Source organism: Drosophila teissieri, chromosome 2R (genome assembly GCF_016746235.2).
Source record: "Drosophila teissieri strain GT53w chromosome 2R, Prin_Dtei_1.1, whole genome shotgun sequence".
NCBI classification, from domain to species: Eukaryota; Metazoa; Arthropoda; class Insecta; order Diptera; family Drosophilidae; genus Drosophila; species Drosophila teissieri.
The window spans coordinates 18,979,295-18,999,446 of NC_053030.1; the positions used below are offsets into that span (position 1 = coordinate 18,979,295).

Genomic DNA, 20,152 nt, shown 5'->3' on the forward strand with positions numbered 1-20,152 from the left:
TACTCCCTAGTACTTACACCCTTCAATGTACTCAGGCTAAACGCCCATTGTATATAATCTCGTTGATACAACATAATCCCCCATATAATCCACTAGCCCCCCTCGCAGTTCGTTGTTAATGGTGTATACTCAATATAACCCTTATATAATCCACAAGCCCATGGCAAATTGTCAATGCACCACAACTAAACACTAGCTATAGTTTGAGGTTGATATTTATCACTGAAACAATTCATTACATTGGTTTTGGGAGAAATGATACATCGCCAACTCTTTTGCACAGGGAACTTGTTTCAACTCGAATGTATTATAAAACTGCCAGGGTCCCTAATCTTGAGATATGCTTTCTAGGTCTGCGACTTTATGCCATTGAAAAATGGGATATGTTTTTCAGATTTATGGATCTGTAATCCACTACGTATTGGCATTATGTATGTATTTCGAGAGCCGCACTTACCTAAGATGCTGGCTCCGTACTGGTTGTAGATTGTGACAAATACTTACAATTTTTCGTTTCCTTTACCTCCCCCACTTGGACTTTATGTCGCCTTAACTAGGCGATAATAAGAATAATGAGTATCAGATATGTGTAGACGACAAGGAGAACCATTTATATGAGCGGAATAGGAACTTATCCGGCAATAGCAAGTGCCGACGCGACTTGTTTGCAACCAAGGGCGAGGATCCTATACCATCACCGGATCATCTGTATACCTATGTCTATGCGACAGCTGCCTCTTTGGGTCAGTGCGCCCAACCAGAGGTGTGCTCCGCCTTGCTGCGGGCTCTACATAGCGAGCAGTTGGGCTACCTGGCCAGTTGCTATCGCGGAGGAGCTGGGCACTCTAATGCCACCACCGCCAGTACATGCACTATAACCAGCGCCACCGGTTCCTCCACCGCATCGCGCAGACCATTGCAACATGTGAATATTATGTATCCACAGCCGTATCGCACGGGTTCGCATTTTGGATTCAATTCACCACGCCAGCATCCACACACTGAGCATAAGCATGTGCCCAAGGAGCGAGACCATCATGCCTTGGGCTATCGACCCATGCAGCGGGGGATCAGCTACGAGGAGATCTTCGCCACACCTCGCTATGAACAATTGTGCCAGGCGTGTTTCGACAAACTACTGCGCCTCAAGCCCGAGCTGCAAAGGATTGGCACTGGCACAGCTGCTAGTAGTTGTGCGGAGGAGCTGACAAGTGCCGGGAGCACGCCCATGCAACGACGCCAGTTGCCGTCTTTATCCGAGGCATACGATTATGTGGGGCAAATGGCAAAGTTGCCTCAACCTCCGAGGGTCCAATGTAATGCGTACACACAGACAAAGAGCTCTTCTCCCTCCTCTTCCATCAAAAACTTCCTTAGTCAAATCGAAAAGTTTAACTTTTCGGAAGAATCGACTAACATTAATTATACTCCACGTCCCATTAACAGCGAAAGCAGTCTTTTGGGACTGGTTGTGGAACAGGCATGCTCCAGCGCTGGAGCGAGTGCCACAAGTGCACCTCCTCGCAGAATTTACCGTGCAGAGCACGTCGACATTACGGAAGTCTGGAGCTTTGGTCGTTGGCTGGAGCCCCACGACAATATGATAGCGAGTAATGCAGATGAGTTTGCCCAACAGCCGCTGACCGAGCATTGCATCACATCGGAGTTTAATCAACATTTTGCGCCTGCTGACAATCAGGTCGCACGTCAATTGATGACCCGTGAAGAGCGCCAGCGTCGAAAGTTTGAGTTCGAGGAGCTTTGGCAAGATCACATCTTTGGGGCCAGAGAACAAAGAACCTATGAAAATGTACCTCTCGATGGGCAGGAAGTCGTGACTCTTAGTGTTAATGATGGCGAATACCAGTATATAGGCGATATTTTAGGCGAAGTCTATAATGAGAGAGATTCGACTAGTGACAATCAAATCGACCGCAAATTGATGACTCGCGAAGAGCGCCATCGTCGCAAGTCGGAGTTTGAGGAGCTGTGCCAAGATCGGGAAACTCGAGCCGAAGAACATATGCAGACCCATGAAAACATATCTCTCGATGGGCAGGAAGTCGTGACTCTTACTGCTGATGATTGCTTGCACAATGAAGGAATGACTGAGCCAAGTGATGAGTTACCAAAAATTCTGCAAAAGTTTGAGGAAAGTCTTACTTTAGCTGGCGAAAACCTAGGAAAGCTGGTGGAGAGTACCAAAAAACTACAAGAAATTCATACTGAAACATCACCCGTTTCTTCCAGTAGTTCACCAGTCGAAATAGGCAATCTCCTGCGGTCGATAAGTTTGGTGAGCATTACTTCAGCCGATGACACTGTGTCTGTACAGGAACCACTTTTCGATTTGTCCATAAGCCCAAGTATCGCCATATGCAGCGAAGAAGATAACGACGGACTAACCCATAATTTGGCACAGGAGGAAAAGCGAGACGACGAAAAGCCTGTTACTCCCATTTCCACGGAGCCAGATGAGCCCTCAGATAAGGAAAAGGATCGTGTCGACGAGAAAGACATGGACGAAAATGATCTACACGTGGAAGATGAGATCCCAGAGGCTCCTGGCGAAACAATTAAAGTAACCGTCAACCAGTTTTTTACGTCAATGGATCACAATTACGTTCTGAAAGACTCAGATGAAAATGATCATTTGGTTGAGACTGAGATCAGAGAGTCCAAAGAAGTTCGCTCCTTAGAGACAGACAACCAGTTTTTCACACCTCTAGAACGCGAGATTCTTCAGCGGATCGAGGAAGAAAAACTTGACAAGTCGGAGCCTATATTTGGAAAGATTGACCATAGTATTCGCAATAAGTTGACGCCAAAGAAGCTGCAAGACTTGGTCACCGAAGAGATATTTCGCACACATACGCATGTATACACCAATCCAAGGACACCGATATCGAGAAATGCACCACATGACACCACATTGACTCCCAGCGGCTCATCGCTGTCCGCTCATAATATCAGTGCTCCCTGCAGTTCGATGGCGCATACTCATCTTGTTACCCGACCAACACCCAGAATGTCGCGATCCTGGTCAGAGGATCAGCAAAGTGTGGAGGACGAACAAAAGAAGAACGGGGAGGGACATCAGGAATATATAGATAAAGACACTCCCCTAGATCGAGTAATCTCATCCACAACATTTGTGTGCAGAAGCAGTCCGACCAGAAACCGCAACTTTATTCAGGAGAACATTCGCAATGCCAGCAGACCACGAATTGCATCCGGCTCGATTAGAAAGCATAAAAGCAACACAGTAACTTCCCCTAGAGCCAAGTCAAGTCCATCCTCAGTGTGTGCTTTTCAATGTGGCCAGCGGGATAGCGGAGCCCGCCTATGGGTTGCATTGCCAACGCCTCCACGTGCTCGGGCTCGGGCTTTGTACACCGTTCGGGGTAATCCACCATCGCCCTTCGCCAAACGTCGCAAACCCCTGGTTATCCTTCCACCTATGCGTAGAAATATAGCCCAGCATCGCGAGCTAGTCTCATCTAATGAATCCCTGCACAGAACTCATTCCAGCAGCACGTTCTTTGTGCCCGATGAAGAGGATCGTGAAAATTCGGATAACATTTCAACGAGTACCTTTCAAATGGAGGAAGCTGAGAAAGAATCTCCTGCAACTGAGGGTAACAGGAATGCGACTAACAATTCTGTGTACTATAGCGCCAACGATACCACGCGAGAGGAGGGAGAATATTCACAGAGCGACACCGAAAGACGTCATTTGCCGGAGATTTATAATAGTTCTTCCGATAATTCTTTAGAAATTGTCATGGAAACTAACCGTGAAACGGATGGTCATGTGAAGGACCTACAACCGAGTACAACCGTTTTGGAAAGTCCAGAAATCTGTAGCCAACTCGAAGAAGACAGATCATCGCTAGAACTCACACGCTTAGCAGGTGGATTAGAAGCGCACCAAATTCCTAGGGATACAACAGAAGGAATAGATGAAACGAATGGAGAATATGACAGAAATAGTAATTACGATGATGAGCACAGCTTTTGTGTGCTGCAGGATATGGATGATAACGACGACCAACCCTCGACTTCGAAAGCGGCAATGGAAAAAATTCGCATAATCGGTGCTGCGGCGAAACCCAAAGAGAATTCTCATTTTGGGGACGAGGATGTGGTGACGCTGGACACGGTTTGCATTGTACGTGGTCTGGAGATGTTTGTGCGCGAGGTGGAGCCCATAAAGCATGAGACTTCAGAGGAATTATCAGAGTTGGGGGGACTTTTTGAAAATGGGTTAATTGATGAAGGTGGTGAGGAGGCCATGCCCCAGTAGCAGTAAAACCGGAAGTTGAGAAAGAATTTACAGAAAAATATTAAGAAATGAAAGGCAAAAACGAAGTTTAAAAATCCTATTTTGGAACATTTTATATTATTTAACACTGCTTGTCATTACCGTTGTATACTTAACTTTGTATCATTAAAAACTTTTTCTTTTGTAATGTAATACGGCATAGAGGACCTTTCAAAGAAGGCTGAATTATTAGTTTTGTATTCACTAACTTTAACAACAATTACATGTAGTTATAGCCTTGGGTGTTTATTTTTACAGTTATGGTTTACATACATATATACATAAACATATACGTATAAGTAATATTACGGGTGTATATTATTCCTTTCACTTTGTATTTTTGTTTATTTTATAAAATATACGCAGTAAAACTCATAGATTAAGTATTAGTAGTAAATATTCCATCATAATGTTTTAGAATAAGTTTCCCGTCAATTGTCGTTTGTCCAGTGTGTGATGCTGTCCGTATAGTGAGCGTTTTTGGAGGTCCAGGTGCTCGGAATCATACTAACATTACTTTCTGTATGCACAACACCCGCCATTTGATATATATCGATTCTAGCACTTATCTCTCAACTGGCCCAAAAGTATGCGTTCCTTTATTCGCCTGGCCAGTACATGCATTCCTGCTTCAAAATGGCTCCCTTAATGCAGAAGGTTTATGTCATACACAAGGTCGAGCCCGTGAGCAAGCACAACTATCCGCCAGTTCACGATGGCAATATGAGTATTCAGCATAACGAAAGTGGCGCCGGATTCATGGGCAATGAGTCGGGCGTTATTAGCAGCACTCCTGTTCGCAATGCCATGGCTTCTGTATCGTTGCCGGAAGAGAGGAATCATTCCATTTGCGGGTTTTCATCAACACCGTATCGCACCATTTCGCATTTCGGTTTCAATTGTCCGCTTATTACGTCGCCTACCATTCTCCTGCATCCGGAACATCAATCAATTTGGCAAAGGGTGGCCGAGCAACGCGAGAAGGTCGTATCCTTCATAGATCTCACGACACTGAGCATGGACAACCGCAAGCTGCTCAATGTGGTGACATCCACGCACCCAACCCAGTGCCAATCGCAATCGCAATCCTTTATCTCTGAGAAGCACATTCAGTTGGAAGTTACGCCTCCGAAGCGGAAGAAGCGGGTGTACAGCGCCACCACCAGCAGCGGCCTAGACGACAGTCTAGATGAGCTGGAATCCCTGATGAGCGGCCTAGCAATCAATATGCCGCGCAGCCGGGAGCAGGACAGCGGTCTGTACCGCAGCTATACCTTTCTACCTAGTAACCATGCTCTACCCGAAGATACTGATGCCAATGACAGGGATCAAACGAATCGGGAGCGACCAGAAGCCGAGCAGGAGGAAAGTTTTCGCTGTGCAGGCGACAGTGGTCTTGGCGATTCCACCGGCAGGCGCCCACGACTGACCACCACCAGCAATGATTCGTCCAGTCAAGAGGCCGAGGCCTACACCCAGAGCAAGCACGTCAAGTTGACCTTGAGCAGCTCACCCACGCCGACAGCCACACAATCACCGGCAACCATCGAAATTCTTATCAACGTATCGCTGCGCAATGCCGAATGCGTGCAAACGGTCCACACCCATGAGCAGGAGTTTCGGGCCAAGTTGGAGAGGGTAATTGACGAGGAGATCCACTACATTTCGCAGCAACTCGCATTCAAGCAGCGACAGGCGGAGTTGCTTGAACAGACGACATCGCGGGCTCCTCTCGCTACGCCTTCTTCAGCAATGATGCCTCCGCCGGCGCCGGCTTCTTCATCATCCATGGTGCACCGCAGCAACTCGGCACCGGAGTTGTGCCACACCTATAGCTATGTGGCTGTGGGAATGGCCGATATGCCGACCAAACAAGATCAAGGCTCTCCGCAACTGCCAGCGGAGGGTGAGCCTTTGAATGATATACTCAGCAGTCTGGAGAAGGAACTAGAGCGTCTGCTGAACAGCGTGGTGACAGCCCACATGCTGCACAACAAGGCCATCATACACGAGTGTCGGGCTCGCTTCTCGCAGCTGGCCGATGGAATTGTCAGCTCCTAGATATCCGTATTACGATTTTGATATGTACATAATTTACATCTTCGCTTTTGTTATGATGTTTACAAATCGACAACAGTGAAATGATTGTTTAAAGCAACTAGATTAAGTTTAATGATCATAATTTGGAAATTTAAAAATCGAACTAGCTAATGCATTTTTTTACTCCTTTGTTCTCTTAATTTAAATGTTAAGACTGTAACTTAAGCACAATATGGAAATGCAAAGTTAAAACTGAATCTGAGCCAACCATTGTACATTTAAACATCTGTGAAATTGTTAAGTTTAATTTTTGTCGAATCTTGATTTTTGTTTTTTATAACTAAAATATAATAAATATAATTTTCATTATAAAAGTGAAGGATTTAAGTTAAGTGTTCATACTCACGAAACATTCATTTCAATCAGTTAAGTTTAATCAGTGCCCAGGTAACATAATTTCATTTATTATTTATGTTTGTATTTTGTTGTGCATGTCTGCTTGCTTTTTAACATATATTGCTGATCCTGCTGCATGTCCCACTGTTTGTCTATCCAAACTCCATTTATGTACTTATACCCCCTCACCAATCAAAACATTTAATACATGTACATGTTTTAGTTAGATTATTATTCGTGCGTGTCCCATATGGTGAAAGTAATTACGAAATTAATATCAAATATTTTGTGTGCGTCCACTGAGTTACATTTGTAGGAAACCCATTCCAAATTACCCTGCCATACATCGTACTAACGACTTTTTCTTACCCTTTTGCAACAGGTGAAAACGTACAAAACGGCGATCATTCGGAGGCACACTTGAGCACCTTCTCGCAGAGCAGTAAAGAGGTAAGTAAACCTAATGGGATCTCAAACTCAAACTCACGAGCATTAAGCTGGATTGCAAACGTTTAGCAAGTAACCGCTTCATCGTATACATCCAGTTTTGCACAACATCACGCATTAAGCTAACCTCATTTGATTTACTAACCGCTGCGCAACCGATATTCTCACTGCAAATTTCTATTACGGTTCCAGGATGTCTCCACGGACGGATCACCCAAGAAAGACAAGAAGAAGAAGAAGGGTCTGCGCACACCATCGTTTTTGAAAAAGAAGAAGGAGAAGAAGAAGGCCGAGGCCTAAGCTGACCGACCAGCAGCGGGGGATCAGTAGAAGTAGCAATCTTGACCACCTCCCACCATCAGCGGGAACCGAGGAAAAATAACGACAATGATAACCACGAAACAAAAATTAAGGAAACTTTAGCCAGATCAGCAAAAGAAGCATTACAATTACGTAAAAGAGAGAGAGGCCTAAGCAAGCAACAGATGAGCAGCTAAAATCGATCGAGATGCATCTAAGGGGATCCAACCCCTGCCCCAATTCGCATTGACAGCTTATATCTATTATAATATAATTCTAATTTTTAATTTATACGATGGCCACGGCAACACCAACCCCTCCCCCCCCACAAACAAACGCAATTCACACAACAATTTGTATGATAACGAGAAGGAGTTTCGCAGGCTTACACGCAATATCCGACACGCCGCTTTGTCCTAAACAAGTAACTTGCAAAAATCTTCTAGATGTATTAGCTTATAAAATAACTACGCAAACACATTACATGATTACATGGTAAAGCAAATGAACAGATGAAAAGGGTACAAATTCCCAGGCAGCTCTGATGGAAACAAAGATTTGTTTGAAGCAAGGACAAACTTTTGTTTTTAGACATACATACATACAAGCGTGGTACATGCGTATGGTACGCATAATACTTAAATGCAATATTTTTTATAAACGCAATAAATTCGATGACAACAACTACAATTTGATATTCTGAGCATGTGTGTGTGTGTTTTGTGAAACCGCTTTTTATGTTTTGTGTTCGTTTTGTTTTGTTTTAAATTCCGGGCAGCCACACTTTGCACACAAACGAAGAAATAATTATTGTATACATGCAGCAATCGTATTAGTTTTTTATATAAATAATTATATATTTTTATGTACGTAAAACTGTTTATACATACATATACATATATATATTTATAAAAACCAATAAATTATGAAGAAAACGAAAATCCAAAAATACACTACACCCGCATTCAAACATGCGATTACTCTGAGGAAAGCAGAAACAACACAATCACAGAGAATGGTTGGATTTTTTGATTTCAGCATTTCTTTTGTAAGTAGATGTGCTTGATTTGTAATCGCTTTCCCATTCATATTCAAACCGATGAATAACGAGTACTGCAATTAACTATATACGACTGCCATAGCATGTAAAATTTTAAGGCACAACTTAAACGCATTTACATTTCAAATTAACTGACATAAAACTCAAAAACCCTGATAATTAATGCCAGATAAATCGAATGTTTCTGCTTTTCCTACCCAAACCCACCCACTCACATTAAAAAAACACTCTCCTTACAACATAATACTTGCATTGCTGAGCCTTAGACAAACAAGAAAAAAAACGGCAAATTATAAAGTATAATTAAACTGATTATTTGCGCAACGACAGAAGCTTATTTCTAGCAACTTTTTTGCGTTATTAAAGCGAAAAAGTCTGTATAATTTTGTCCTTAGATTAACCTTAGAAATTTGTCAATATTCTCACTCTGTGCAAATAATAAAAAACTTTTGAAAAAAGCGAACGAAAAGCCGAAAGTTTATTCTTAAAATTTGTTTAGAGTGTAAGAAAATGCATATAAATATATATTTAAATTCGTATTATACACAAGAAAAAACACGAAACACACGAAGAAGTAAACACATAATAAAGAAAAACTTGAAAATTGTACAAAATTCAAAAGTATTTGAAATTAATTATTTTTTTTTATTGATTTACTTTTCCGATTATGCAAGGATAACTTTATAATTAGTGACCACTTTATTTAGTTCACAATTTCAACAATCCGCCTAATAAGGAAGTTTGCAACTCAGAAAATGTTTGTATATTTTAATTACGAGTGATGAAGTTTTAAAATTTTGGTTATACAAAAAATGGGTAACTCAAGAAGATATTGAAGAATATTCGGTTTTGATTAACGAGGCCCCACTGTTATTTATGTTTGTTTTTCACCCAAGTGGCAACTCTGATCAGCTGCATATATTATCATTCCTTTGTTGTGTTTATATGCTGTGACTCAGTGCGAAACCGTGATAAAAGCACAAAATTGAAACGAAATTTAGTCGGTCACCAAAATTACAAGTGTCAAGATGTCCCTGGTTTCAGATGAAGAGTGGGTGGAGTACAAGGTGAGGTCAATATACATATCCTTGTGAGCGACGCAATATCTACAAATCACTTGATTCCCTTAGTCCAAGTTCGAGAAGAACTACGAGGCGGAGGAGGATCTGATGCGTCGTCAGATCTACGCCGAGTCCAAAGCCCGGATTGAGGAACACAATCGGAAGTTCGAGAAGGGCGAAGTGACTTGGAAAATGGGAATCAATCATTTGGCTGATCTCACGCCCGAGGAGTTTGCCCAGCGTTGTGGCAAACGAGTGCCGCCGAATTAGAAACAGAATCTCGAGTTAAACCGATTTTAAGAAGACATTTTGTTAAGACAGGAATCTCTCTGTAATTCTATAAATATGCATTTGTATTTTTAAATGTTTTTTGTGTTATCTACCCCCAAATAAACAATAAATCAGCTGTTTTATACATTTCAAAGAATTTGGTCTTTTTGTGATCTGGCCACTTTGGCTGGGAGAAAAACAGTTCATTGAGTTATGGTTCAATGAACCAAGGTTTACTTTTCCCATACGAAAAATGCAAATAAATACATATAGCGGAGATGGTAAATTTCCATTCCAAAAATATGTAGGCTTGTACACAGTATCTTTTTACTTTTGGACTGCAAACCGAAGAACGCCCTGCGCACCGAACCAGTTCCGGTTCAGCGTTCATTGAGCGAGTCAGTGAACCGAACTGCAGTGCCGACGAGCGGCAGTTCACACACAACATTTGAAAGTTTGTAAACTTTTCCTTTTTTCAATCACATAGACACATCGATACACGTAGTTATTTGTTTTTATTTTGTACCAACACCAAACACCCATTCTTACAACGCGCGTAACCCATCGTTTTCGGTCCAATCTCTTGCAGAATCGAGCAGTAGTACCTTGCAACCCAGCCAAACATGTCCGGAATCATGCGTGTGCCATCGATTTTGGCCAAAAATGCAGTCACCTCCATGGTAAGTACTCCCCGTTTTGGAAGTGAAACCCCAGGCTCCACCGTGGAAAACAATATGATTTAATAGTGGTTATACAACCGGCTGTACAGAGAACCCAGCCGCTCGTGATGTGACAACAGCAAAAGACCCACAAATTGGCCAAAAACGCGCCGCCCTTACTTGTGTTATGTAATTTGTGAGCAAATTGTGGGGGCTAGATGCATTAAATCTGTGCCCTCTGCCGGATTATAGTAATTTCTATATAGCGAATATCATTCCAATCGAGTGTTTTGCAATTTTCCTGCTTTTATTGTGAAAAGCTAGGTATGTGTGCACCAGCGAGGTTATGTTATGTTGCCGCCCCGCCCCCCCTTTATCCACACTCTGCTTTGCATCAACGATATCGTGCATTTGGGCATTTCGTGCAACAAAGTGCAGTTGAAACACTTGGTTTTGGAAAGCTTTATAAGTACCGCTCAATCGGAAGATTCATGCAAGAGCGGATAGTAATATGTAGTAAAACAATTGAGAGGAAAGGAGAGACAGTGCGAGAGAGAGAGGGAGAGAGCGATGGAGGCACGTCACGGAACTTAACAGCTGATTATACAATGGAGCTAATTGATCAGCGTGCTGATCTACCCCGCCCCCTTCCGCTAGAAACCCCTCCGAAAAATGCCAGTTCAATTATTTAATTTGTTTATTACATAAGCCGTTATCACTGCAAGTCGCTCTTTCTGCTTTTATCAATTTATCTTGCCGACGTCATTAGAGTTCTCATACTCTCCGCAGATACTATCTTAACTACCATCTTAATTGTTATGTACACCTGTTTACATTTAATTTTGACTAATGACCGGATTTTTAGTTGCAACTACGTTTTGTGCACTTTCCGCCCTTAATATTTGTTGGAATTTTCTGATAAGATAACACTGTGCTACTTCAGATACGTATAAAATGTATTCGCAAAGGTGTATATTTAAATTTAGTTAGTATATATTAAGTAAACATACTCACGCACATTTTGGGTGACTGTTAAAGTCGTGGTTACTAAAACTATGACTGCGTTTTGAGTAATGGCAACACAGGCAGTAAACTTTCAAGTCTGAGTTTACGTAATTTTTTCGCAAACGATTGTGAATTATGATTAAATGACTAAAGCAAACATTAAATTGATGACTTTGTTGACAAGCCTGGCTTTCAAATCAGAAAATGTTTCTATTTGCAGTTCCATAATATAGATTCTATATGAAACAATGATAATGACAATGTGGTAGTTACTTTTCACACCTTAGCAATTAGAGAATGTGTGATTTTCAAATTTGAATTCGCTTAAATTTCCTATTACCGATCTCTCATTTATCCCAATTTATACCTTGCAGCAACGTGCGGCAGCCGTTGGAGTGCAGCGCAGCTACCACATCACACACGGCCGCCAGCAGGCCTCGGCGGCGAATCCGGACAAGATATCGAAGCAGTACCCGGTGGTGGATCACGCCTACGATGCGATCGTCGTGGGAGCAGGAGGTGCCGGCTTGCGGGCGGCTTTTGGCCTGGTGGCTGAGGGATTCCGCACGGCGGTGATCACCAAATTGTTCCCCACTCGCTCGCACACGATCGCTGCTCAGGGCGGCATCAATGCGGCTCTGGGCAACATGGAGGAGGACGACTGGAAGTGGCACATGTACGACACGGTCAAGGGCTCCGATTGGCTGGGCGACCAGGATGCCATCCACTACATGACGCGCGAGGCGCCCAAGGCTGTCATTGAGCTTGAGAACTACGGCATGCCCTTCTCGCGTACCCAGGACGGCAAGATCTACCAGCGCGCCTTCGGTGGACAGAGTCTGAAGTTCGGCAAGGGCGGACAGGCCCATCGCTGTTGTGCGGTGGCTGATCGTACTGGTCACTCGCTGCTGCACACGCTCTACGGTCAGTCCCTGAGCTACGACTGCAACTACTTCGTGGAGTACTTTGCCCTGGATCTGATCTTCGAGGATGGCGAGTGCCGTGGTGTGCTGGCCCTGAACCTGGAGGATGGCACACTGCACCGATTCCGCGCTAAGAACACGGTCATTGCCACCGGCGGATATGGACGCGCCTTCTTCTCCTGCACCTCGGCGCACACATGTACCGGTGACGGTACCGCCATGGTTGCTCGACAGGGACTGCCCTCTCAGGATTTGGAATTCGTGCAGTTCCATCCCACTGGTATCTACGGCGCCGGCTGTCTCATCACCGAGGGCTGCCGCGGTGAGGGTGGTTACCTGATCAACGGTAATGGCGAGCGCTTCATGGAGCGCTATGCTCCCGTGGCCAAGGATCTGGCCTCCCGCGACGTCGTCTCGCGTTCGATGACCATCGAGATCATGGAGGGTCGTGGCGCTGGACCCGAGAAGGATCACGTGTACCTGCAATTGCACCACTTGCCGCCCAAGCAGCTCGCCGAGCGACTGCCTGGCATCTCCGAGACCGCCATGATCTTTGCCGGTGTTGATGTGACCCGCGAGCCCATCCCCGTGTTGCCCACCGTGCACTACAACATGGGCGGTGTGCCAACCAACTACCGCGGCCAGGTTATCACCGTTGACAAGGATGGCAAGGATGTGATTGTGCCGGGACTGTATGCCGCTGGTGAGTCTGCTTCCAGCTCGGTGCATGGTGCCAACCGTCTGGGTGCTAACTCTCTGCTGGATCTGGTGGTCTTTGGACGTGCATGCGCCAAGACTATCGCCGAACTGAATAAGCCTGGTGCACCGGCTCCCACCCTCAAGGAAAACGCTGGCGAGGCCTCTGTGGCCAACCTGGATAAGCTGCGCCATGCCAACGGCCAGATCACCACCGCCGATCTGCGTCTGAAGATGCAGAAGACCATGCAGCATCACGCTGCTGTGTTCCGCGATGGTCCCATCCTCCAGGACGGTGTGAACAAGATGAAGGAGATCTACAAGCAGTTCAAGGACATCAAGGTTGTGGATAGGTAAATATTAATGCAGTATATTTGGGCTCCATTTTAACATTCCTTGACTTTAAGGTCGCTTATCTGGAACTCGGATCTGGTGGAGACGCTGGAGCTGCAGAACTTGTTGGCCAATGCCCAGATGACTATTGTGAGCGCTGAGGCGCGCAAGGAATCGCGAGGTGCCCATGCCCGTGAGGACTTCAAGGTTCGCGAGGATGAATACGTAAGTTACCATTCAATTAGTCCCTGAACTTTTTATCATGGAACAAAATGTATTGCAGGACTTCAGCAAGCCCCTTGAAGGTCAGCAGAAGAAGCCCATGGAGCAGCACTGGCGCAAGCACACGCTGTCGTGGGTGTGCAATGACAACGGAGACATAACGCTGGACTACAGAAACGTGATCGATACCACGCTGGACAACGAAGTCTCTACTGTTCCACCAGCGATTCGCTCCTATTAAATGAAGACTTGGAGTTGCAGAACACCCGCATACACACCCCATATACCATCACGCAATCACTCGTACGGATGTCTACTTAAACGTCTTTGTGGGCGCCAGTAACTAAATTTTGTCAAATCGTCAAACCAATGCGCCGCAATATGCTACCAACTGGTAACTGGGAACTCGGCAGCGGTTCCGGGCATTTTGTGATGAAATGTAAATCCAGCTTTTCTTTATATCTATATTATTTACAAAACTAAATTACTCCGCTGATTCTATTTATTTTCACTGTACGCTGCCCTCCATTTGGTTACTGTTTGGTTGTCGGTTATTAACAATATTACATAAGCGAAAAATGTGTGTGAGTAGACAACGAGTTAGGTCTGAGGCGATATTGACGACGCAGCCTGTTTAGAAGCAAATGAAAACAAATCCAACTACATTTTCTAGTATTTGTTAAACTTATTAAATTATTAAAACGAAAACGTGTAAAAACAATAATAAACAACAAAAGTCGAAACATTTGCTATACATTAAATAAATGTAATGAAGATTAAGTGCGCAACGAAATGATGTCTTCACTTAGCCGCGGAATACATGAATTTGATTGGCCCTAACATCCAGTTGGCTCAAAATATCGACGGCAGCGGTGTTGAAGCCACTTGGTCCACAGATGAGCACATAAGTACATCTTTCCGGCTGATTTTTTTGGAACATGGGGGATAGCAGCTCCAGCGATACTCTTTGTGGATTATCTTCCGATTGGGAGAGATAGTTTGTGCAGCTGAATCTCTCGTCGTGGGTGTGCAGTTCATTCAGTTTCTCCTTTAACCAGATATCTTCTGTGGTTTTGTTAAAGTATAACAACTGCAAACTTTCACTGCAAATGTAGAAAATGAGTACGAGTACATTTGAAACTCATTTGGGAGAACTTACATTCGGTTTGTATTTCTTTTCAGGATGGGCTGAATTAGACTCAGAATGGGCGTCAATCCGCTTCCTGCTGCTAGGAGAAGTATATTTCTGTGTGCAGTAAGATCCGAAAGCTGGAAAGATCCTCGTGGAGCACTCCAATGGACGCGAGAACCACTTTGAAGCTTTTGCAGGTGACTGGAAACGGGGCCGTTGGGATACCTTTTAATCAAAAAGTGTAAGCATTCTGAACTCGTTGACAAGTTGTTCTCCAAACGCAGATAAGAATGATCCACAGGTGTGTAGCTTCGCTGAATTACTCTCCCTTCCAGAGGTACTTCTATGTCTACATGGTAACCAACTGGCAGGATCATGAGAACGTCCTGACCAACGCTTTGCAGACTTAGTTCAAAGGAGTCGTGATTGAAATCCTTGCAGTTAACTACTTCATACTCGAATGTTTCTTCATGTAAGCTGTTGGAGTCCAATCTGTTGGACACATGTGTTCCATACGTTGGCCATGGTTCCGCTTCCTGCTTGACCAGAACCAACTCAATTTTCCCCGTTTCCGAACCTATTTTCGCTACCTTTGGAGGCCATACAACACTGTTGGTCAGTTGAAAATCAAAGCTGTGCCAATTGTGTTGGACAAGTACTCGTACACTCAGTTGCTGGAGGTCCTTTCGACGAACTACCAGGCCAGGATTGGCCTGGCTGCGTGTGTAGAAGACGAGGGTGAGTTCGCTCCTCTGTTGAATCCAATCGAAGCGTGGCACTATTTCCGGTGGTTTCAATATCACATTGCTAATCTGTGGAGTATCCTTGGCGGGTTTGGTCTCATTCTCTTTTAGTGGTCCCACGTAGCACTTGCCCAACAGTTGTGGATAGTTCACCCAGGCGTGCACCTCATCGAATAATTTGGTGGCATCACGACCAACTCCACGCATCAGTTCGTCCACTCCGCCCGGATGAAAGTCCATATAGCGGGTGACATTGAAGACACGACCCCGAATCGCCATCCAGGCGTCCTCGACCTTGTTGTGCCGGGCCAGTTCGGTTCGCGACACGGGCACCACACGTCCACCGGTGCCGGAGAGATCCGCTCCAGAGTTGCACAGCCGTATCCAGTTCATCAGGGAGTGGCCCGGCTTCAGCGCGCACTTGTTGCGCGGATTACCAGTGGCCGATCCAGAAGCGGTGGGTCCATTGGAGCTCAGCTTCTGCGGCGCAGTGGTGGGCAACTGGAGCCCACCGCCGGATCCGGCAGGAGCCATCTGTTTAGGTGGCCTTAGTGGTTGGTTACTGGCGGGTGGTTTAAGGGACGGATCGGACATAATTAGTCCCACAAAAAAGGAAATCAACAAGCTGTTTAGTGAGAAGTAATGGAAGGCAAACAACAGCTGTTCTCTGTATTTGGTTCCGGGAACCAGTGGCGGAGTCAAAATGAACTAGTTTCCCGGTTGTTGGCGGTTCTATTTAAAAATGCATATGTCATTTTAATGAGTATATATTATATGTATGTCTATATAAGAAATCTTTATGATTTCGGACCCACCACAACCTAATTGCTGTTACTGATTGTATGGCTAACCGCTTGAGCACCCACAAATTGGCAACGAGTGGCGTTAAAGTCCGTTTATGAGGCCCCATAATTCTTGATTAACTAACTAAATGATTTTATGGCTATGGAAAGCACCCACTCATTATATTCATGTGCTTAAGCACAAAGGATAGGTAAGACCTAAATTGATGGCTACGATTAATACGATTAATCAAAAAAAATTCATAGTTTAAATGAGCAAAGTCTTTTTTTTAATATATACAACAAACTCTTTCTTGAGCAATATTTAATTAGTATTATATGATAACATTCTAAAAGATGTACTTCTTATACATAGCTGGCCACTGAATACTGACGGCATAGTCGGGTATGGACTTGGCCATTCTGATGGCCTCCTCATCGCCATCAACGTGCATGTACTGCGCCGAGACGCCCAACTGGAAGAGTGGGACAGTGAAGTCGCGATTCAATTTCTGTGGAAATAAATACAAATGAAATATGGATTTCAAAGATACTGTGATATTCGCTTGCCTTGAGTTCGATGTAGAAGCGCAGTGGCGTGTCATCGATGCCGAAGGAGTAGTAGATGTGGTACGGAGGTGAATTGGTGGTCAGGTATTCCGCGAGGAACGACCAGCTGCTGACGGTCACATCCTCGTAGGGCTGAATGAAAATGCTGGTGTGATCCGGCGACTGCAGTTCAAACTCGAACCGAACAGTATTGCTATCCGCCTGGATAGTTTTGTTCAGTAGCGTTAGGATGGGTTCAGCTGGCGTCCAAACGGGATTCTTTCGCGGCAGCCACATGGTGTACTCCATGGCCTCCACCCATCGATGATCGTACAGTGGCATGCCGCACATCATGTACTTGGCGCAGTCGGATGTCATGTTGACCAGGCCAGTGAGATCCACATTGGACTCCAGCAACGGAGTAACTCCGCGACGATCCTGGAAGTTGAACAGATATCCACTCTCATCCTTGCTCACTGTTCCATCGTACTCGTAGAACACGCGGCGCACTTGCTGAAAATCATGATAGTAATAGTTAGTGATGGTTATCTGTAACTTTATAGACCCATTAATGGTTTATAACTAACCAGGTAGGGCACTCGCTGTACGTTGGTTTTGGGGCGGTAGGGGAATCCGATGTCCGTGGAACTGGCAATATATACAGAGGCGGCCGCTACGGCCAACAGACCGAAGAGAACTAATCCGGATCGGCGGGACATATTAACCAGTAAAATCTAGGAATAGTTTAAATACTTTTGTTATACATAAAACACTTATGGTCATGGTGTTCTTACCAAGAATCCCATGGACAATATGGCTCCCAGGGCGGTCAAACCTCCAATGTACAAGTCTGGATTGGTATCCCTAAAATGGCAATAAAGCTCGATTACTAAGCCTATCCAAGTGCAAAATCACTTACACTCCAAAACGACCCATCATGGGCGTAAGTATCACGATGAAGCAGTAGAAGAGATAGCTGTTGTACATGAACGGGGCCACCTGGATCACTTTCAATATACCAGTCCACGAGTATCCACGATCATGCAGGGTGGTAATGAGATTGAAGGCCAATGGGATTACGTAGAAGACCAGCGTCCATGTGATGACATAGGTGGTGCGCAATCCATAGTAGTTGATGGCGATGCAGAGGATGGCAACCACCGCGGCGTGTCCGTGGAGTATCAGTTGAACTTGCTGGGCAAAGCTAACCTTATCCTGTTCGAATGTTCAATATTACAAAAGAACTGAGTACAGAAACCATGCTACGAACTTACAGTATTCTTCAGCTTCAGATAGATATAACTGGGCAGAGTAAGGCCGAGAAGACTGGGGCACACATACAAGCCGACCAGGAGCGATGGAGTGGCAAAGTAGCTAAGAGACAAGCCATATTTGTCCAGGCCATATGCCACCAAAAGGGGCAGGGCCACTGCCAGTACAAAGGCAATGATCTGGACCACTAGAACCAAGATGAAGTTGCTCTGGATCTGCTCGGAGTCGACATTCGATTTTTCCGCTATGCGCAGCACGGATAAATAGATCAGGATTATTGTTGCTGCAGCCACGGCATAGTTTAGCTTTACACCAACATCGGCTGAGTAGCTGATGAGGTACAAGCCCAGGACATCGAAAAAAATGGTGTTGCCAGTGGGGTTGGCCTGATTTTAAGAAAATACAAAATTAAACTAAAGTTCTCTCATATAAAATAAAGGTACCTACGCTGATATCTCGCAGTTCGGTGGCATTGGACAGAGTTCGAACCAAACCGAGAAGATTGTCGCCCGTGTTCTGAAGAGCTGCCGTTGGAATCACATCAATGCGATCGTATTTAGTATGATAGACGAATCCATTGATGCACTGGCCAATGTCCAGACCTGTCATTTATATCCGCTTAGTTATATTCAACCAAAAAATCAGTAGTTAGCTTAACTCACCAATAAGGTTTCCGTATTCCACGAAAATGTCGAAATCGGTGTAGGAGGGCACAAGACCCGTTTGGAAGATTTCCTCAGCCATGGTGGTGGAGAAGTAGTGCTTGGCGCCCTCTTTGTATATCTGCAAGATACCAAATCAAACAGCTAGATATCTAGATAGCTTCTTAAGTAGCTGGGCAATGTGTTACCTTGACCAACCAGGGATAATTCGGGCCAGATTGGAACATCAGTTCGCGACCTCCACTGCCAGCTGCATCCAGATTGATGACCGCCCTTGTAAAAAATAATATTTTATAATTCTATACACTATATCTAACTGCTCCTTAAGCTTACTTGCAATTCTTAGCCCATTTGTGGTAGGCAATGAATCCGTGAGATGCCTGCAGTGAATTCTCCTCGGATCCGTTGATCAAGAAGATAATGGGGTGCTCGAATGGCACTCGCGATGATGAAATCACGCGCAGCACCTCCAAAATGGAGACCACCATGTGACCATCGTCGCCGGTGGAGGGACTGGTGGGCTGGGAGTCGAAGTGGCTGTTCACCAGGATGTAGTTCTCACTGGTGCTGGCCTTGGGCGTGAGCTTGACCACCACGTTCTGGATGCCTTGGTACATGTTGACCAGGTTCCATTTCACATACGCACCGTAGGCATGCTGCAAATCGATTTCCATGTCGAAGAGATCCTCTTGAATATTATCCTTTATCAGATTGAGTTCTTTCAGCAGGAACTCCACGGTCTTGTGCTCGTTGCCATCACTTCCAACCACTTTGGTGCCGATGGCCTGGAAATCATACAGATTGGCCCGTGCCCGTTCGGCAATGAACACTCCCTTGGAGGCATCCTCCACTGTCAGCGGTTCGGGGAGTCGGTAGAACAGCGGCTTCACCACGCCAACGAAGAGCAGTCCCCAGAACAGGACAATGCCACCCGCAAAGTACCAGGGCACTTGAAGGTATCCTTTGTGTTTCTTTCCATGCTTCTTGGAGTACGTTTTGACTCCTTCTTCGACGGGCTCGTCTAAAATCTAAGAAATAAATTTAAAACTAGCTAGTTAGTTACCTTATTAGTAAAAGTGTACTTACCAGTTTATCCTTGTCACCCATTTTTGCAAATTTCGAGTTGCAGACACTGCCTTTCTGCCTTTCGTTAAAATGGGAGTCAAAACTAGACTAAATTGATTTCTGCGCTAAACGCCTTTATATCCCAAAAATTATCAAAGGTTCCTAATCATATCTTGAAATTTTATAGCACAATTAAACAAAAAAAATTTGC

At 44.7% G+C, this 20,152-nt stretch overlaps 5 protein-coding genes across 14 annotated transcripts in view; 3 read left to right on the top strand and 2 right to left on the bottom strand.

The window, feature by feature from the left end:
- The window catches only part of LOC122614869 (protein hu-li tai shao), a 28,886-nt gene extending 20,438 nt beyond the window's left edge, over window positions 1-8,448 (top strand). For 2 of the 8 annotated variants that reach the window (XM_043789568.1, XM_043789570.1), the window contains 2 exons: window positions 7,143-7,210; window positions 7,394-8,448. In XM_043789568.1, the coding sequence (XP_043645503.1) occupies window positions 7,143-7,210; window positions 7,394-7,507 (182 nt within the window). In that variant the 3' untranslated portion in view covers window positions 7,508-8,448. Of the gene's footprint in view, window positions 1-557; window positions 4,399-4,886; window positions 6,697-7,142; window positions 7,211-7,393 lie in introns of those variants that run through there. The other 6 variants (XM_043789569.1, XM_043789572.1, XM_043789564.1 and 3 more) reach the window with 4 other exon arrangements.
- A 1,027-nt stretch (window positions 8,449-9,475) lies between these two features.
- Window positions 9,476-10,055, top strand: LOC122613182 (protein CTLA-2-alpha). The gene is made up of 2 exons (XM_043787231.1): window positions 9,476-9,634; window positions 9,698-10,055. The coding sequence occupies exons 1-2, from the start codon at window positions 9,596-9,598 to the stop codon at window positions 9,896-9,898; spliced, it is 240 nt and encodes a 79-aa protein (XP_043643166.1). The 5' UTR covers window positions 9,476-9,595; the 3' UTR covers window positions 9,899-10,055.
- A 258-nt stretch (window positions 10,056-10,313) lies between these two features.
- On the top strand, window positions 10,314-14,220 carry LOC122613180 (succinate dehydrogenase [ubiquinone] flavoprotein subunit, mitochondrial). Of its 2 annotated transcripts, none has more exons than XM_043787227.1 (5): window positions 10,314-10,352; window positions 10,488-10,578; window positions 11,937-13,534; window positions 13,589-13,739; window positions 13,798-14,220. In XM_043787227.1, the coding sequence occupies exons 2-5, from the start codon at window positions 10,522-10,524 to the stop codon at window positions 13,975-13,977; spliced, it is 1,986 nt and encodes a 661-aa protein (XP_043643162.1). In that variant the 5' UTR covers window positions 10,314-10,352; window positions 10,488-10,521; the 3' UTR covers window positions 13,978-14,220. The 2 variants fall into 2 exon arrangements, with proteins under 2 accessions (XP_043643162.1, XP_043643164.1); XM_043787229.1 differs by lacking the exon at window positions 10,314-10,352 and adding an exon at window positions 10,363-10,399.
- A 26-nt stretch (window positions 14,221-14,246) lies between these two features.
- On the bottom strand, window positions 14,247-16,242 carry LOC122613181 (cytochrome b5 reductase 4). Its single transcript, XM_043787230.1, has 2 exons — window positions 14,896-16,242; window positions 14,247-14,839 (listed from the first exon to the last, which is right to left on the bottom strand). Exons 1-2 carry the CDS (start codon window positions 16,203-16,205, stop codon window positions 14,542-14,544), a joined length of 1,608 nt encoding a protein of 535 aa, XP_043643165.1. The 5' UTR covers window positions 16,206-16,242; the 3' UTR covers window positions 14,247-14,541.
- A 501-nt stretch (window positions 16,243-16,743) lies between these two features.
- On the bottom strand, window positions 16,744-19,983 carry LOC122614248 (endoplasmic reticulum metallopeptidase 1). 2 transcript variants are annotated; one of them, XM_043788782.1, is made up of 11 exons: window positions 19,963-19,983; window positions 19,210-19,904; window positions 19,065-19,149; window positions 18,877-18,997; window positions 18,662-18,816; window positions 18,217-18,600; window positions 17,862-18,151; window positions 17,737-17,806; window positions 17,530-17,676; window positions 16,964-17,455; window positions 16,744-16,905 (listed from the first exon to the last, which is right to left on the bottom strand). In XM_043788782.1, the coding sequence occupies exons 1-11, from the start codon at window positions 19,981-19,983 to the stop codon at window positions 16,744-16,746; spliced, it is 2,622 nt and encodes an 873-aa protein (XP_043644717.1). The 2 variants fall into 2 exon arrangements, with proteins under 2 accessions (XP_043644717.1, XP_043644716.1); XM_043788781.1 differs by having other exon boundaries at window positions 17,862-18,157.
- Between the last annotated feature and the right edge of the window lie 169 nt (window positions 19,984-20,152).